General features: G+C 41.0%; 1 protein-coding gene across 1 annotated transcript; it reads right to left on the reverse strand.

Annotated features, from left to right (window-relative positions):
• Positions 1 to 11,528: 11,528 nt before the first annotated feature.
• LOC118431151 (uncharacterized protein C1683.06c-like) lies at positions 11,529 to 19,858 on the reverse strand. Its single transcript, XM_035842269.1, has 7 exons — positions 19,560 to 19,858; positions 18,543 to 18,627; positions 17,964 to 18,148; positions 16,331 to 16,466; positions 15,784 to 15,945; positions 14,464 to 14,600; positions 11,529 to 13,149 (listed from the first exon to the last, which is right to left on the reverse strand). Exons 1-7 carry the CDS (start codon positions 19,608 to 19,610, stop codon positions 12,823 to 12,825), a joined length of 1,083 nt encoding a protein of 360 aa, XP_035698162.1. The 5' UTR covers positions 19,611 to 19,858; the 3' UTR covers positions 11,529 to 12,822.
• Positions 19,859 to 20,225: the final 367 nt, after the last annotated feature.

The raw sequence follows: 20,225 nt of genomic DNA on the forward strand, positions 1-20,225 counted from the left end.
CCACAGCAAGATCTGCTTGGAGATTAACTTCTTGCCCCATTAGATGAACTGCCAGAAGTCCTGAGGGAAAGTGGGATTTCTGAACATTTTATTTACCTGGACAAAAAGTGTTGCCTGCGTTGTTGTGAAGGGGAAGTTAATCAAGGATACAATGTGTCGTCTTCTCTGTGGATGTTTGTGGGAAGGTGGCCATGGCCTGGTTGTTATATTGTTCATTTCTTCTTGTTAAGTTGGGGCTCAGAGAAAATACAATAACGCACACACAGGGAACTAGGGAACAAGGGAAACTGCATTGAGTCTTTTTTCTTCAGACAACGATGTGAATCCGAGGTAAGTGTATGTCCGTTATGCCTGTCCGTAAGGCCAAGGACGTTATATCACCTCATATAACGTCCTTGGTAAGGCAGTTACTAAATTAAGAAAGTTGTCAGACAAGTTACTAATTAGTTAGCTTGACACAGTAACAGGGACACATTAACTTAAGGCAAGAAAAGCTCCATGATTCTTCATTTCTTTTCATTTTTTTCACATCTTTAATAGGAATTGACCCTGGCATTCTATGATACTATTTTGCTTATCTTATAGCTAGACGCTTTGTACGAGTTACAGAATTTTTTTTTTTTGGAAACAACAGAAAGAAAATTAATGCGCGAGAGGATGTCATCATATGATGAAATCAATCACTGCACCGCCGAAGGTTCTTTGTTCGTTTCTGCAGCAAGGACGTTATATCAGGTCCTTGTCTGCAGCAAGCAACAGTCTGGCGTAATGGGTGACCTTGCTACGAGGGTGTGGGATTTCGGTTAAAAAAAATCGGGAAATTGGCGGGGGGATGTCCATGCTAAGGTTGATGTTCGCGCCCGCCCAACTCCTGTGGTAGCAAAACTTCCCTGGCAAATTATTCTCCCCAGCGAGGTCAGTGACCTGTCCATGGAAGCACACCTGGTGGACAGACAGCTGTTAGAGATACTTACTTTCTAACAGCGGGACGTCCTGTCTCATGGGGCCCCACATTACCTGCGGCAGTTCTTTGTGCCCCACTACACACTGACAGTTCGCGCGATTATATCAAACATAATGAATGAATGGAGACCTTTCTTGTACATTTATGCTCTCTAACAAGCTACGTACAGGTAAACGTGAATAGAATACAGTTCCTATCTATTGTAAGTACAATTTGGTAAACTGGATATAAATCGTGTAATATAAAACTAAAACTATTAAGTATGCACAGGTTTAATCTACCTCACAATAATTGCTTGGAGATGGACGCAGTCAGATAACGAGCTTTCGACCTATAGACAAGGGGAAATTAGGCACTGTTCTAACTCTACTCCTTTCTTGCACTGTGAAGTGGGGCTAGCCCTAAACACAAACTGTAATGCGTTTTACGCTGAAATCATTCAGTCTTTTGTTGTTTCCACCACATAATTATATGTTGGGTAGATAAGTCTGTAGAAGGACGCATGAAAGTGCTACATGTACACATGTATGTAGACATGTACGAAGACCGTCGAAGTCAATAAGGCCGCTGCTTGATATCATCGCAACATATTGCCGGGTTGCTGGTCAATGATTTTGCCACATGGTTGTTTTGTATGTTGCATTTTTTTATGTCCCATCTAACCACAACAACTTAAATGATAGCTGTGGGCCATGCGGAAGGGCGCCCTAAAGAATGGGGAAAGGTGTGAAAGGTCGTGTGTGAAAATAACCTAAGCAAGATTTCAAAATTTTTCTGGACCTCTGCAAGGGATCACCCAAGTTCGGCGCTCGGAACACAGTGAAAATGCAAAAGGGAAGGGGCGGGACTTATGCACGGCGCCCTCAAAAACCTTTTTCACTTAAAGAAATGTTATCAAACTCTAGATTAGCCTGCCAGCAAAATTTACCCCTGTCTTATTACCCTCAAAATGTAAGAAATGGCGTTTCAGAGCTCGAGGGTAATACTTACAAATTCCTCTGGATCCCTTTTGACGTGACCGGACTCGCGCCTTTGATGACAGACATCGTGATAATGTGTTTGGAGGGGGATTCAATTTTGTACTGTATTTCTAAATTGAAATGCCATTAAAGTTAGCTTTGTTTGTCAGCAAAATATTTCCCTCAAACTGAAGGAAAGAGCTTTTAAGAGGGTCAAGATTTCAAAATTTCCCCAGACCTACCTTACGATTCTTAGTGCCTTTGGCGCCAGACATGGTGTTCGGAACGTCGTTCTCAAAAACTTGAAACTCTCGTATTTTTTTTCATAGAAATGTCATTTAACCAGCAAATTTTCCCATAAAAAAGCAATGCAGGAAATCGTGGCAAAAAAGCGTAGCATTTCTAAAAGATCTTCTGCAAGTCTGCATTCTCACGCCCGCCGGCGAGCGCCGGCCGCTAGAGAGAGGCGACCGGTCTACCCCGCCGTGGGAAAATCAGCGTCACGCGTCGGCGCCCCCCTCCCCACTACAGTTTTGGTTAGTCGAATCGTGCTGTCGTTTTGGCTTTCATTTTTTCCCCAATTTACCGTAAGTTATTACCACCACAGAACCAAGAAAAAGTCCAAAATATATGTAAATTGAAAATGAGTTTCCGTCAAGTCCCTCAGGCCCGCGAGCATGCAATACGTAAATTTAGGGGGCGGGGCGCGCGCCGTTTTGTGGCGCACATCTACTAGAAATCCAGATACAAATGCTTTTTAGGTGTTTTTTTAATGTCAAAACAATGAAATAGCTTCTATAAAGCAAAATGTATATTTATGCCTCTATGAAGCAGATATTTATCTCTCTATTAAGCAGATATTTTGAGCCATTCTGTTTTCCTTTTTTTACTAGGGGTGAGAGATCTGCTTCGTGATGAAAATCATGAAAAAGTATGACGCAAAGCACATTTCCAAATGGGAGCGCAGTGTTTTATTGGCGTCTCGAATATTTTTTTCAAAGTTGATAGGAGGGGGGAGGGCCAAGCAAAAATATTTTGACTTGGGGGGAGGGCCTAGCAAAAAAATTTTTACCTAGGGGGAGGGCCTAGCAATTTTTTTTTTACCCGACCCTCTGGCGACCGGCCCTCCCCCCTCACTAAACGCCGTGCGGTCCCTTAGTGGCAGTGACTGCCAGTGAGTTTTTATTCTCTGTGTCTGGAGCACAGTATTGGAAGGCTGGGCCCAATCTTCTCCTTGCGACGCCTTTTACCTCCCCAACCGAAGGCAGTTACCCACATTTACACCTGAGTGGAGTGGATTCTGACACAGGACCTTTGGGTTTGAGGCCAAACACCGGGTGTAGACCTGTAACAGACGTTATTTCTTTCCGAAATAGGCTATTAGTTGGAACGGTTTCGTCACATTGCCTTCTCTGTATCCATGGCACGGTACGTCATGTTAAAGTTATTATAGTAATCTGGAGTCATCTGGTTCTGCTAAACGGCAATTGTCAGTTTGGGCAAACCTCATGAATGGTACGTGGCACGATATCGGTGAAGTCTTTGTTCTAGCCAAGGACGTCTGATATAACGTCAGGGACAAAGGGTGACTTACTTTTTTGAAAAGGTTGATTCCTCTACTTCATTATTTTGCATGATAACCATGTCAGATGCCCAGCTTTATAGGAATTATCACGTGATTTTGTGACGTCACTCAAATCTATAGAACTACCAAAAATCGTTTATTACAAGTCATCAAAAGTGGTTTTAATAATCCCCAACCACATTTGATGAGTATTTCTCTGCACTTAGATCATACAAATACCTGTTGAATATATTTGGAACCATTTTGAAATAAATTTAGACAAATTTCCACATTGGTTACCATGGCAACGGTGAAAAATAACATTTTTTACAGGAAAGTTGCTAAACAAGCCATTGTTGGATGCTTTTGAAATTTAGCCATTATCAAGGCATGACCAATGACACCGAACGATTCATAACTAATGTAAGGGCTCTTAGAAAACATTTTAGTTAGGTAAGAAATAAATAGAACTTTTTAGTATTTTAATCCATACTACAGTGTGAATTGAAAAATACATGTATATTGTTTTTTTGCTGTGTTTCTCCTGCCAAATCTTTAAATAAATGGATTCAACTTTTTCATCTTTGGGCCAAATGAGTTGCAATTTGGCATGGAGGTAGAGATAGCAAATACCCTCAGACTTTCTTCCTCTCTTTTTAGGGTTTTTAGTCATTTTGGGCGGAAAATATATATTTTGGGCCCCTGTACCCTGGTATTACAACCTAATGACCTGAAATTTGATACAGAGGTGCATTGGGCATTTGCTCACAGGGCACTATGAACAATTTGTGCTTACATTACTTCAAAAATGAGTTATTTGAGTTATTACACTGAACGATTCATAAACAGTGGTAGGGTTCTTAGTGGTTAGTTTAGCTCATTGGCTAGGTGCGTAAGAAAAGTAGACATTTTTAGCAAAGAAGTCAGGAGACAGAAATCAGGACACTATTTTGACATCTTGCCACTGTCATCTTGCATTTTCCAATGCAAACGTTTATCGATGTCTTGTGCCATCATTATGTTAAAAGTCCTCAAAATGACTTTTCGTTGTGAGTTGTAAGTCTGACTCAGTTACATATGGATGATATGGAGCATAATCCTAGGTCATCTTATCTTCTTTCTGTATCACAACAACAAGACTCACATGCCTCCTGGCATATTTACAACAACGAGGCAATCCACAGCAACGATTCTGCAAGAGGGCTGTTCATAAAAATTAGAATCATTGTAAGGGACATATCAAATGCTGATTCAATGCTAAAATCTTAGGAATACTATTTGTTTAAAATCTGAGTTTCAAAGTGGTTACACAGTAGAAGCCAGTTAATTGCGCGTCGGATAAACGCACACTTCAGTCAATTGCACGGAATCCTTAAATTCCAAACCAGCTTTCATTCACTCCATTGTTAGTGACTTCGCTTATCTGCACGATGAAAAGTCACCAATAATGCACGTAAATTTGTCAAACATCGTCGCCAAATGGACTGAATATGCGTGCTTAAAATTGGCATACGCGGTACAATTAGGCCGATAATTGCCTGTGTAGAAGCGCAATACCGACAACATGTATGAAATTGTTATTGGGAGCAAAAGAAAATGATATTGTGGGAAGTCGTGGGCGGGTTCTGCGCGTGTCGGCGCCATAAAGAGACGCACGTCCGCCAAAAGCCGTCAAAGCCGGCATTATGATTTGGGAGACAACTTGCTGTGCACGTGACAAACTCAATAAAATTTGTTCTCTACCAGTCCATTGTCTATTAGCTGTACATGTATTTGAGATTGCGGGGACATACTTTTGCGCGAAGGAGAAAATATTTGCAGTGGTTTAAAGTTATTGGCAGTCAGTCAGAAACCACACTGCAACTCGGGTCCTATAGACGGTAATAGCAGTCGCTTTTGGCGGTACGGTACCTTCGGGATCAGCAATGGTAAAGTGTACTTAAATATCATATGGAAGGCTCTGTTCACCGAGCAAAAAAATGAAACGGTTCATCCGTTTGGCAAGCTAAAACGGATAAATTTGTCACCATGAACGTTCCGTTTCATTATTCTTGGTTGTGAATACAGCCATGGTTGGGTTTGGGTTGCCAGGTGATTGACATTTTAGATGTAGAACTGTCTCCTGTGTTGCAGGGGCCTATGCCACCTTCAATAATGTATCAGGTTACTCTGATCCGACCCCTATTGTAGTAAACGTGTCACCTGCCATACGACATATAAGTCATCACGCGCAAAAAGGTTGAAATTTGCATGTGCAACAATCTGCTTGAGAAATGAAGCTTATAGAATGAAGTAAAGCCTAATATTTTACAAAACGATACACGTTAGTAATTTTCCCATGTATTTGCGTCAAATTTAATTGATTTTGAAATATTCTGAATATTTTGCAAATTAACCTATTCCAAAAGACCTAAAAATCTGGGGCTTTTCAAACCCCAAATCCAGGTAACAGATGGAAAATCATATAATGGGGTCACATTTTTCTGCCTAAGAATTTCTCATTGCACATTTGCTGGCATGTTTCAAGAACTTTATTTTTGACGCGCAGATTTTTAACGCGTGCCTAGATTTGAACGCACAGAAAACCCGTTCCCGGCTTTAAGCTAGGGGCACAACCCGCCGTACGTGCAAATACGTGCCAAAACGTCGGCAATCTTTTGGTGTCCGTAAGTGGTAAGTACCGTCTCCGTACGAGCTCGTAGGGAATTCGACGGATTTGAGAGCACGCAGACACGCCGTAGAAATTTAAGTGCATGCGGAACTTTCTCTGCGTTCGGGCTGCGGATTCGCCCTACGTACGTGCCAGTACGGGCGACGCACCTGCCATGTACAGCCAATGAGCGTACAACGCACTGGCTCCGTGAGTGTATTAAAGTTTTCTCACAGTCAATTGCTGTACGGACGGTGCACGTAGAACGTGCGTGCTACGCACGTGGTGATTGCGTGTTCCGTGCTTAATTCGCGCTTCACTTGTTCACCTGTGAATGCCGACGCACAACACACCTGCACTGTAACGAGGGAGCAGGTGCTCCGCACGTACAACGCACGTGGCAAGCACATGGTTTCTGCAGTATATAGAGCCGAGTCGACGAAAGACTGCCAACCCGTCTCCAAGATGCGTAAGAAGACGCAGAAGAAGCCGTCATTTGCATCAGTAGCTGCTTCGACCAGAGCCGCCCAAAAGAAAGACCTTGAAAGGTCGTCCTATATATACATCCCCGAAAAAACTTACGTTCATCGCTCTTGAACGCACTTACACCATGCGAGTAAGGAAACCGCTTATTGGTCATTTTGTACATCATGCAAAGTCTGGACGCTTTCCTTCTGTCTTCAAGTGATGTCCACTGTAGATCTGTTTTCATTTTGGTAACACTAGCATCCCTGTTGTAGTTGTTTGTACAGAATCGGGCAGCTTGGTTCTGTAACCTTTCAAGTTTATCTTTGTCTTTCTTTGTATACGGACCCCATACTGTACGTTGCAGCATATTCAAGGTTAGGTCTTACCAGTGACGTGTATGCAAGTGATTTTACCCTGGCTGGGCATGCCAACAAGTTACGTTTGATCACTCCCAATGTCTGTTTAGCCTTGGTTGTTATTTTGTTAACATGGACACCCCACTTCAGCCCAGTTGTTAACGTAACACCTAGGTATGGGTGGCTTTTCGTGGTTGCTAATGTCTGACCACAAAACTGATAAGGGGACACATTTAGTGTGCGTTTGTTCGTTATGTGCATGATATAGCACTTATCAGGATTGAACTGCATAAGCCATTTCCTTTGCCATTCTTCCAGGGTGTTCAGATCTTTCTGAAGAAGTTGTGAGTCATTCTTTGCAGATACCTCTATATGGGTTTTCAGGAATACGTGGCGGACGTGGCCTCCACAAAAAACGTACGGACAAATTGCACGTACGGCGGGTTGTGCCCCAGGATTTAACGATCTGTCCAGCTTGTGGGTTTGACATAAATGGGGGGACCAAAGAAAAATGCAGAAGAGCCACACTGGTCTGTCTATAGCTAGGTGTCCCTTCTTGGTAATCATTATGGAGATGTCGGTATTGTTTCCCTCAAAAGTTTTCCTCAGGCGATACGGGCATTTTGTTCGCTCATGAGAAGGCATTTCTTAATTGTGACACCAAAATATTGCATCGGTGTTTGCAAAAAATTAAATGCCGATAAATGTAATATATGTATTTGCAAAATGATTTTCCTCACAAATCTGTATTTACTGCGTAATTAATATCACAGTTGATTTATCGTGCAGGTTTTAGGTCGTAACCACCTACTTCATACCATTTATGCATGTTGTTTAACTATTCATTAAATCCAGGCAACGTCCACATTGAAGTTTCTCCGTTTTATTCACCTCAGATAGATACAGGAAAGCAACATGATAATTGCTCTTTAAACATTTTTACACCATTCTGACCAGCTTTATTTGACGACGTCAATGAAAGATGTTGATGAAATGTTTTGTCAACGTTTATGCACCAACAATAAATATTCTTTCATTCTGCAGGACATTTTGTCAGCTTACATGAAAACGTTCTCTATATTTTGCGTTAGAAAGCATTCTTTCCAATGCTTCATTTTTCAGTCACACCCCCTACTGTGTCTCCATTTACGATAGCCAAAAATGACAGTTTTTTTCGACCCAAGGCTTATATCATAGGCAGGAGTTACAAACGTTACCTGTAACACTGCACCTTATTTTCTTCGTAATAAAAGTTTCCCCTCGGTCGGCACTGGCAGTGCTTCCCGCCCACCCTAGTCTACTGCCACATGCATAGTTACCTCGTCATAATCAGACAATTCACGATCAGAAGCCAAAAAGATCGAACGTCAAAACAAAAGGCCGACGCTTGCCTAGCCCTGGGTCTGGGCAGGTGGAACGCCCAATAGCCGGGCTAGAGAAATAGTTAAGGTGGTATCTCACTGCACTTGGGGCACGCTTGCGGCACTACTGGGTTCGAGATCGCAGATGTATTATTCACGAAATCTAGAGGTAACCACACCACTACTGAACCTAGAGTCGGATGCAAGTGCGACGTTTTTAACAATGTTACTTGGTGGGAAAAATTAGTGGGCCCTGAAAAATCTAGGAAATGATGTAACAAAATGTGATGATCATCTTTAAATACAAATGCAAAAGGTTCAAAACAGCACATACCGTCTTTGAGATGACAAGTCGGGAATCGTTCGTTCTGTGTTTTTTTTTTTTTTAACCAAGAAACTGCAAGTCTGGAACTCGAGGTTATACCGACCAGCCCAGTTTGCGAGTTCGGAACCAATGCGGTTACCAAGGAAAAATGCAGAAAGACAGCTGGCGCCTGCGCCCAGACCGGTGACTGGGCAAATCTGGTGGTGTGTGTTTACATGTACAAATGAAAATCTGAACATTTGATTATCGTTTGGTCGTATTTGCCATCATGTTACAAACAAATGTGACAAAAGAAAAATGCAAAAGAGCTGTCTATAGCTAGGTGTCCCTTCTTCGTAATTATTATGGAGATGTCAGTAATGTTTCACACAAAGATTTCCTCAGGCGATATGGGCGTTCTGTGCTGAAGGTCCACTCTCACTACACTCGCGTCACGCTTGCGTCGCTTCGGGGTTCGACAACGCAGACGTGACCCCACGGAACCTAGAGGTGACGCGAGCGAACCTAGAGGTGACACAAGCAAGCGCGACGACTTTTTGAAAGTTAAAAAATAGCGCAAGTGGTAAGATGCCCCAACAGTAACCTAAGAGTGACCCAAGAGTGACACAATAGTGACACAATAGTGACACAACAGGTATCATGCTATCAACAGTATCAAGGTTATATTTTGCCTATTTTGCACCAAGTATCAAAAGCAAACATCCCTTTGTTACTGAAAAGCTATTTTGGATACATTTTGGATATCACTTTACAGCGGTTTTTGATTCAGTTACAGCAGTGAGATTTCCACAAAACTTAACTTGTGTCCGTATTCAGACTAACTTAAAGATATCTTTTTCTGTTTTCTTGTCCACTGAAGATCTGTTTTCTTGTCCACTGAAGACTCACTGTATGAAACACTTGAGTGCCTTAGCTCATTCTCTAATGTGGCTGGACCCAACTTAAACAAAGCTAAAACAAAAGGACTGTGGCTAGGTATATGGAAACACAGAAAAGATGAAATAGCAGGTATCCAATGGCCTTCTGTAATTAAGTCTGACTCACTTGGTGTAAATTTTGGTCATAGCAAGGAACAATTAATGAAATTAAACTGGGATGACAAGGTAAAACAAGTTAAAACAGTTCTCAATACATGGTGCCAAAGGAATCTTACTTTATTTGGGAAAATAACCATTGTAAAGGCATTGGCAGCTGCAAAGGTAACATATGTAATGAACATTCTTCCAACACCAACAATAGTGTTAAAGGAGCTAAATGCTGCCTTTTTTAACTTTGTGTGGAGTGGAAAAAAGGACAAAATTAAACGGAAAACCCTCATTGGCAACTATGAACAGGGAGGTTTAAAAATGCTAGACATACATAGTGTGAAAGATGCTCTCTTGGCGTCTTGGGTTAAACGTCTGCTTAATGGTAAGGGTTCTTGGAGACATATCCCTTTACACTACTTATCTTCCTTAGATATAGACTTGAATTTTGTGTTTCAAATGAGTTGCATTGAAGACAAATACCTGTGTAATGTACCCCTCTTTTATAAGCAAGTTATTTATGCATGGTACAAAGCTAAAAGCAATTGTGACACAAACCAGATTATCTGGGGAAACAAGCATATTGTATCAGGGGGGAAAACACTCTTGTACCCACATTGGATTAACTCTGGTTTTGTTTATATACAGGATATTTTACAAAATGGTACTTTTATAAGTGACAGAGAGGTGTTCCGAAAACTTACCAAGAAACATAACTGGATGTGTGAATTGCTCATTGTAAAAAGAGCCATACGTAAAAATTGTTGTATCGAAAGAGAAACGTTAGAAACACCAGCCTTAGATTTTCCAAAAACTTCTGTGATATACCGAAACCTTATGTTACAAATATTTATAGTTCCAAACTGCCAACAGAAATGGCAGACACATTTTGATATATACTCACTTAATTGGAAGAAGATTTGGAAAATGCTAGGCACAACTTCATGTAAAGAAACACAAATAGCAGAGCTTAATTACAAACTACTTCATCAAATTTTACCATGTGGTGAGAAATTAAGCAAATGGAGAATACAAGATGAAGATGGTCAAGTAGTTGATCCTGTATGTAAATTATGTGACAGTGGTCATGTTGACAATTATAAACATATGTTCCTGGAATGTAAAAGACTAACTAACCTGTGGAATTTGGTACATACTTCTGTACCATTTAGCCCCGGTAACCCTTATATTGATTTTGAAGAGATGATACTGGGAAAGGTAAACCAGCCAATAAACGAAAATATCCTGAAGAAAAGAATACGAATAATATCTATAGCAAAGTGGGTTATCTTTAAAACATGGATTTTTTCTAGAAAGTGCCCACGGCCAATTTCAGGCCATAACTTATCTAACATCTTCAATTGTGAACTCAAAAACAGGCTTCATGTTCTGTAATGTTTACTTCTATGTACAATGTACTTAAATAATGATTTTTATGCTCATAAAAAGCAACAACAACTGTTAAACCCATAGTATGTAAACTATAGTTCTAGTCCAGTCTAGATCTACTGTGTTATAACATACTGTAAACTATACTTTGTTATGAAAGAAAAAGTTCCGAATGTTAAAAGTAACTTGTTGTTTTTGATAACCATCTACATGTATCATAATTATTCCATGACAATTGTGGCAATCATGTGGTGTATATTGGTTATACATAATAGCCTGTATAAGTACATGAGAGAAATGCTTATATAGACAATGATACTTCTTCCATGCGTATTACCTATTGTGTATTTCACTAATACTTCAAATTACTCCATGTACAATAGTAGCTTAGATACTCTGTTGTTGACAAATGTATTATTTGTTTTTACTAATAAAGCCTTGAAAAAAAAATTAAAAAAAAACTTAAAGATATCTTTTGCTTTATTTGATTGGAAATAGGTCAGAATTCTATACTTGTAAACACCAAATAAGTAAGTCGGAATTACGTCAGATACCATCAACAACAAATGATGACTGATGATACAAACGACTGAATGACCATAAACAGATGAAAATCGCCATTAGAAAAATGGCCGTTGCCATGGCAACCGGTGAACAGCACTTTACCCAAAACTTAGCCATTTTTGTATGTATGGACCAATGCCCTACTACTACCCCAAATGTTGAGAAAAATCAACATTTTGACTCGGCCACATGGATTAGTTTATAGACAGTCTCTTGGATTACCCATGATGCATTGCGATATTCGCAGAAATTTGATAAAAAGTCCGTTGGGTGTAATTATTGAAATACTCGTAACTCCTGCTGGAATTGACGGATTTTGTTGCTTTAAAGCCCAAAATGCAGGTAAAGATGTGGCAAATCACGAAAACGTATCAAACAAGGCCCTATAGGCAGGCTGAATAAATGCCTGGTTTTGGAAAGTAAACAATGTAATTTTTACGCCAAAATTACCCCAAAAATCAGCCTTTAAAGATTCATAACTTCCTAAAGATGCTAAATACCGACAAAAAACTTAATACTTTGTAATTCTTGTGGTATTTTTCACATGTAAACCAATTTTCATTGGAAATTATTGAATGTTTTACATATTTATCTCGTCCTTTTCAATAAATGACCAAACGGCCAGGTCAATTTGGATGACGTCACTTGGTCACGTGATTACAGTAGGAAAGCTGTGCATGACAACTGGTTATCGTGGCTTAAAATAAACTTTGGTTCCTACTAATACAAAAAAATCCATGATAGCACTTGTCCCTCTCGGTGGTACCAAAAACCCCTCTGGCCCATGGACTATATGGAGGAAGGACTTATGTACGGGCTTAGGTAAATAGATTACGTGCCTCATGGGCTTGGTCATTTACAAGAATCGTTTATAAACGATTGTTAACAAATGGAACTGACATATGACAAGGGACACGGGCTTTTTGTGCCACTCGCCTTCTCTACTTAGTCTAGAGATCTGCTACAGTAGGTCCGCCAAAACATTTACCACTTACAAAACTGACAAAGATCAAAATGTACTGATGGAAATAAAAACTCATGTACACTGTATTAGTATGTTATAGTAGCTCTCAGTATTGATAATGAAGAAGGCAACAGTGGTTGTTGAAAGTTTGATCCCTGTGTACTTTTGCGTTGGAAGAAAGTTTAGCATTACTATGATTACTACCAACACAGATGAGCTTCCATTACAGTACGTTATTGTACTGCTTCTGTCAAAAGCTGCTTAAACCGTGTCATATCAAGGCTTTCAATGACGTCAATATTCGGACTTTTGTGACTCAGTCTTGCCCAATCCACTACCATTTGTGCTCTTGTAAACTCGCCCTTCGTTTCTACTGTAGCGTACACATTAGAGATGGTCTGTGCCACGGCGTTGTCCATAGCAACGGCGGTTGCTAAGGTGTCGCTGGCTGTGTACGTCAGCGCGCCATCTTGTTGTAGTTGCTGGGTGAGGTTGTGTGAAATGTCCCGGATGAAGCGAGCCTTAGCGGTGTCTGCAGTTAGCCAGCTGGTGAAGAAATCCTTCATGGGAGATAAAAAAAGAACAAGAAAGGTGATATTTGCTAGCAAATAAATTACAAACATTACAGGGGTAGGAGGAGCCCCTTCCATCCTTGGTCGGAATTCCTCCTAGGAGACGGAAACTCCAAATAATCTGAATCTGCTGGGGCCGTCTTACACGTGGCATATAATTCCTGTCCCTGTGGGACCCCGAGAGCGTGGAGAAGGACGTGCACAACTCTCTTTCACCTTAAAAAGCCACGTGCAGGCCAGGCAGACGGCAAGTAATCTCCAAGCAGATCCTACAACGGCATATTATAGATGGTACCAAACTGACCAAGGAGTGTAGTCAGCCAAGAGGTGTACATTTGACATGTAGCAAAACACACTCCTAGGCCGGCTTCACTCCTCTGCCAGCTTTTGATACTGTCTTATGCTACCGTAGGATCGGCTTGGAGATTAGACGGCAAATAACTGTCTGCCTACCATTGTCTTCCGGAACAGATGGATGCCAAAAGACAAAACGTTAACCTTCACATGGACATGCCTAAGAAACTACAGTAATTATTTTTTTCTTACTCAAACACATTCTTATATGTGGTGACCAGCTCTTCCGGCTGTCCTGCCACTTACTACATTATGTAATTGAACACCAAAGGGCCTGATACTTTACCAGTAACCATGGTGACAGGCTTTTTTGTTCAGGTCATTGACCTCAGTTCTTAATTAAGAACGTTCAGGTCATTCACCTCATTTCTTAATTAAGAACGTTCAGGTCATTGACCTCAGTTCTTAATTAAGAACGTTCAGGTCATTGACCTCATTTCGTAATTAAGAACGTTCAGGTCATTGACCTCAGTTCTTAATTAAGACTGTTTAGGTCATTGACATCATTTCTTAATTAAGAACGTTCAGGTCACTGACGTCATTTCTTAATTAAGAACGGAAGAAGATTCTGACGAAGACACGTTACGCCAGCAAAAACAATATATTTCCGCTCCGTAATGGTAACATGAAAAGCACAGCATTTCGTCAAACGATTTGTAATTTTCCAGGACCGTTCAAGAGATATTGTTTTTGAAAGTCATATAAGGATTCAATGTTTAAAAAGGGGTAAAATATATCCTTCCGAGTTTCCGCCAAATCAAATCTTACATCATCCGGTTGGCAAGAAAAAGTATAGAACCTTTTGGAAATATAATAATAACTTCGTAGAATGCTAAAAGAAGAAAAAGAGCAAGCATTTCTTTCTAGAAATACATTTCCCTTTATGTGTATAACAGAAAAATAGATAGCTGTAAAATAGATTGCTATCCTTAAAACTGTTAGACGTACCCATTCCAGGCCGTGTTCCTGACAAACCTCCCACGGCACAACCTTCATGGGACACTTGTACTCCCGCAGAACAACCTGCGCCGCCTCGGGGTCCATCCAGAAGTTAAACTCCGCAGCGACGTCCATGTTACCGACTCCTGTGGACAGGAAAGAACCAAGGATGTTAGATTAGATTTTGAGAGCTAAAAATGTCAATGGAAATAACATAAAAGGCTTTTGTATCTTGAACCTTGAACCTTGAACATGGACATCAGGGATGTTATGACGGGTCGCACTGGATCCTATGACTAGTACTTTGACCACGCCGAATGGTTAGTCATCAAATACATTTAATTTTCTACTTGTAGCTAGGGCTGGGTACCGGTACAGAAAATTCAGGTCCAGGTCCGGTTCAGGTCCAAAGGATTAGGTCCAGGTCCGGACCTGAACCTGGACCTGATGCAGTATGACTCATACCAATTGTCCATTTCACTACAAAGAAATCTGTTTGGTGGAGTATTAGACTTACACTGGCGTTTTACAATCCTACAACGCTAACTGCACCTGTACGATTGACTGTAAACCTTGGTAGAAATTACTATAAACTCTACTCTACTTCACTCTTGTCATTTTCTTCCAACTGCAAGCGCCAAAACGTGTGAATGCCTGATGAAACAATATGTTAATTTTCTAACCGGTCCAACATCCGGTCCACCTAATTTTTTCAGGTCCGGTTTTTCTGGACCGGTCCAATAAGAAAAACCGGTTTTGTACCGGTACGCTGTACCGATACCCAGCCCTACTTGTAGCCAATGCTGCCAATCTAAAAAGGATACGCGATTTTAACATGATGATGGTTTTACATAAACAACTTAACACGTATACGACCTAAGCATCCAATATATTTGCATTTCATCAGGACAATGATACTAGTTTTTTTCATATTTTACTGTCATTCTAATAAATACATCACACATTTTGATGCAACAAAGTTGGTCTGAAAACACGACTATGTCCTTTCACAAAGTACCATGTTCCATGACAAGTTACCATGTTCATAGGTAAGGCGTCAAAATATCGATATCAATGTCTTTCCTGATTATAGAAAGTTTATTTGCAAGTACATGCCCGGAGACTTATTGCAAGTACATCGTAGAAACATAGAGAACATACACGTGAAAATTGATAGTGATAAATATCATTGTAACAAGAGACAACTTGAATTGAACTATTATATCAGCACAAGAAGCTGTAGATTCCATGTACATTTGTAGCATATTTCTTCGTAACGCTATCTTAACTTTATCTCTAAAACCACATACAGCCCATGTGACCCCTGACCTCTGATGTTGCCTCCCATGATGATGATCTCCTTGAAGCGTGAGGAAATGTCCGGGTCCATCCTCCTGGCCAGCGCCACGTTAGTGAGCGGACCGAGGGCGATGAGGGTGATCTGGTTCGGGTAAACCTTGGACATCCGGATCAACGTTAACACGGCGTGTTCTAATGGGGGTGGGGATATAAGTTGATTCTTTTCAAACACCTTTATTACCAGTTTCAAAAATACAGTAGGTACATACATATTTCAGTCTTTTAACAATACATACATATTTCAGTCATATTTCAGGTGAGCATATCAGTAATGTGTAAAAAATGGAATATATCAACAATGAATTTCGCACATGACTTGGAAAACTTCGTATGATGTTGTCATTTTTAAGAAGTATGTGATTACTCTTATGTTTCATCCAAGATAGAAAAATTGCGTTTTTATTACTTCATTATTTTAGGACCATTGTCATTGAGATTTACAAGACCACAGCAACGCACAAATTTTCTGAAGATCTAGACACTAAAGTCTCCAGGTAAAGTAAAGAGCATGACACACCTGTCTGGTTGATCAGGTTGTAGTCAGGTAGGCTGACGTCAGGTACGTCTCCCATGCCGTCGGCGCCGTTCCAGTAGGTGTGGTCAAACACGTCATGCCCCATGAGCTGTAGCGACGCCCCTACGTGCACGGGGATCTGGGAAATGGGAACCACTAAATGTCACATAAGGCTACAGAAAGTAAATTCTCTTGATGAGATCAGCGCGTTCTTACGTTTTGCTCAGTAGTCCAATGTGTTCTGCTGTTGCAGTGGTCTGGACATCCTGCAGCTGCAATCAGTCTTTCTTCAACTCCCTCCATTTCATCCTGTTCATAGCGACCCCCTACGTACGTGTACGGGGATCTTGGAAACCGAAGCAAAGGAAATCCCGAGTATCACCACACCCCAAGTGGAATACGACCACAAGCTTTATTGGAACGACAAAAAGTACAGTGAATTTCGTATGGTCAACTACAACCTACAAAATAGGGATACAGAGCAAATCTTAAGATTCTACTGACTATACAATATCGGATAACAAAATAAAAACGTTTATACAATTAGGCATGGCTAAGCGTGAGTGCCATTATATTTTCTAATTACAAAGCAATATTTCATGTCTTTGCCTATCTTAGCATTATGAGAGATGTTGGCTCTAAAAATATAGATGTCTTTTCGATGATGTAAATTGGGGGTGTCAATACGCCATTTATGTTCACATTTCTATACTATATTTGTATGCAGTTTTAGAACTTAGACGAGTATCATTGTATCAATTGACTTGTTACTGTTGCCTTACAATTACACCATGTACAAATGTTGTGCAATAAAGTTCATTCATTATTGGCCTCGGGCACGGTACAACAATCTCATTACTAGTACTCAAATGGGTAACACACCATCATCATCATTATCATCACCGCGGGTGAGTTGCCCTGACCAGTTCTCCCCTTTCCTAATTGTAACTATTGGCTATTGTCATATAGCCAGGCGCCGCGGACCAATCAGAAGGCCCCGTTCCACGTTAGTTATGACGCCGTAACACAAAGATTCCCGCCAGCCCGGCGTGTATCGCCCTTCTGATTGGTCAGAATGAATCGACACCGGCATTTGCATCGACACCGGCACCAGTGGCAATCAGAAGGAGCGATACACACATGATATGAAGGCATTGGCCAATTAAAAGGAGCGAAACATATGTCAGAGCAGAGGGAATAAGTACAGACTGCAAGAAGGGAGGAATGGCTCCTTCTGTTAACATTGATGTTCTAAAGAGCCAAATACTACAATGTTTCGAATATTTTCTGTGGAAATTTTGGTTTCAAAAGGCAATCTGTAATCTCCTTACATATGTATGTACCGAAGAACAAATGTGAATTTTTCAGAAATTTGACAAAGGAATTCACACGTATTGTACCAAAGGATCTATGCTTCATACAGGAGTTTGCAAGTTTGGGTAGGCTATATGATAATAACGTTAATGACCCGCCTGTTCCTCTGTGTACATGGTGTCATAACGCCTGGTCCTTTGCTATAACCACCTCATAAAACCAGGAGGTTATAGCAAAGGACCAGGCGTTATGACACCATATACACCTCGGAGCGGGTCATTAACCCTTAATTCAAACACGACGGTGACAAGGAAGAACTCACATCCATCCGCCCGGCGACTTGCAGCACCCTCAGCGCGTTCCTAGCCGCCTGTTGAACTTCCCGCGCATTCCCTTTTACACACGTGACCGCCAGCACGCGCACAGCAGGCTGGGATAGCACCATCAACATGGCGATGGCGTCATCAATGCCGGGGTCCAAGTCAAGAATAACAAGTTTTTCCTCAACTGCAATCATTATTTAACATCAACAGAAGATGAAAAAAAAAACCATGAAAAACATAACGTCAAGAATTATAATAAACAAGACTTTTCTACAATTAGTCATTTTAACTGTTTTTTAAAGATCCTGGTTCGCATTGTAACGCTAGTTCACCTTTATCCGTGGGGTAACCTATATCCGTTGTTTCTATAAACGGGGTATTTAGGGATATCAAGTCGACAAACGTGGTATCAAACTGCAAGATATTGCAAGTTGAAACCACCGTCCATCAACTTGATATATACCCAGAAATACCCTGTTTATAGAAACACTGGATATAGGTTACCCCGCGGATAAAGTTGAACTAGCGTCAACACTGTAGATTTGTATACATAGAAAAGTAAAAGACAAATGCAGTACCTTGTTGTCCAGCACGATTCGGTGAGCTAAGACTCAGGCCAACCCCGAGCCCAATGGCAAGAGACAGCAGGACCCCAGCCAGAGCCTGCAGGGGACAACCGTTATGAGAACTTTCTGGCACGTTTGACCAGTTGCTGACGTCACGTGTACGTAAGATCACGTGTCAATAGCTAGGGTCACGTGGTTGTAACTCTGACGAGTTCACGTTCAATTCAGAACAGTGACTGGAAGGCGGCAGTGGCCGCAGAAAATTTGATCCGTGTAAACCTTTGTGTTGGAAGAAAGTTCAGTATTGTACTATGATTACACTAGTACTACAAAGACATATGAGCTTCCCTGATGATATTTGAGAACTGTTACAAACATGACAGAATGTTGGGTATGTTAAACCTTAACTGAGGGTTTCCAGGTCTGCAAATCCGTGGTAACAGGTACTAAAGAATGATTTCAGTCGCCATGTTTGTTATTTGGATACACCATACATGAAGAGCCAATGCTATAAAATCTTCCCGTCTTTTCTTCTTTCATACTGCCTACCCTCTAATTCAAGAGATTATTGGATGGAATACAAGCGCAAATTTACCTGACATCGTCCACGTTTAACCGTTCAGCGTGGTGAGCAATACAGGAAGACCACGCTACCTTACCAGGTCGACATACTCAACGGCAAAGTGAAAGCACCTAAGTATTTCAAATGTTAATATTTACCATGTAAAGGGGATAGACTAAGGCCAGGGGGGGGGGGGGTCATACATGTAGTTATTCCGACCTGTATTCACCATCAGAATGCTTCCAAGGTTTCTAAAGTTACGCTGTTCACAAACTTGGAGACACATGCCGCATCGACATGTACACAAACGATCGAAGACAAACGCACCGAAAACATGACCTTCTTGGCGAAGATAGCCTGACTGGGGTTAATGAACCCCTCCCGAGGTGGCGGCAACTCTAGGGCCGGCCGCAAGGAGCGCGATTTTAGTCAGATAATAATAAAAAAAACTAGGTCACCACACTTACCACAGACAGCCAGAGGACACGCCTCGCTTTGGGGGAGGCATTTCTCTCCATTACGCTGACTTTCTCGTAATGTGGGCTTGGCGTAAACTGCAGTCAATTCCGATGCTATTACGCAACTTCTGACGTATAGACACAAACAGTACATATGACACTCACAGAAACACACACACAGTTCGTTAGATGTTGAATATGGTCAGCAGTCTTCGCGTGGCCGTACTGAAGCAAGTATGTTACGCTGAAGAGCCGTTTTACCGGTTGAACAATACAAATACAGCACTTATGACCTTTGTACTTTTATCCAGAGCTAGAGAGCCACGTGACAGACTTATTTTTAGCACAGCTTGTATTTTGACCCTAGCTATGTATAGCGACATACACAGAGCGTTGGGTTTTCCCTCTTGTCCGTGTGGGTGAGAAACATTTGTAAATATTGTATTTTGTAACCGGTGAAAGACGACATACATTTTATTTCTAACTGGCCCTCGAACGATCACAAAAGAAGAGAGCTATTCGAAGGGGCCTGAAAAACCCACCAAAACTTCCAAACGTTTGCTGACGAAAGTTAGAATATAACCCTACTAATTTCACAAAACTCACTTATTACAGAAAAAAAGTGGGAATTCTTCCTCTGCTTCCAAAAAAAGTCAAAACCGGAAAGTCTAGAAA

This window comes from Branchiostoma floridae, chromosome 14 (assembly GCF_000003815.2).
Source record: "Branchiostoma floridae strain S238N-H82 chromosome 14, Bfl_VNyyK, whole genome shotgun sequence".
NCBI classification, from domain to species: domain Eukaryota; kingdom Metazoa; phylum Chordata; class Leptocardii; order Amphioxiformes; family Branchiostomatidae; genus Branchiostoma; species Branchiostoma floridae.

Coding starts and splice junctions, on each gene's coding strand:
- LOC118431151 (XM_035842269.1), bottom strand. CDS start 19,610: ATGGAGAGAAATGCCTCCCCCAAAGCGAGGCGTGTCCTCTGGCTGTCT. Junction 18,628..19,559: donor GTGTCCTCTGGCTGTCTGTG/GTAAGTGTGGTG, acceptor TGTCCCCTGCAG/GCTCTGGCTGGGGTCCTGCT. Junction 16,467..17,963: donor AAGTCGCCGGGCGGATGGAT/GTGAGTTCTTCC, acceptor CCCATTTCCCAG/ATCCCCGTGCACGTAGGGGC.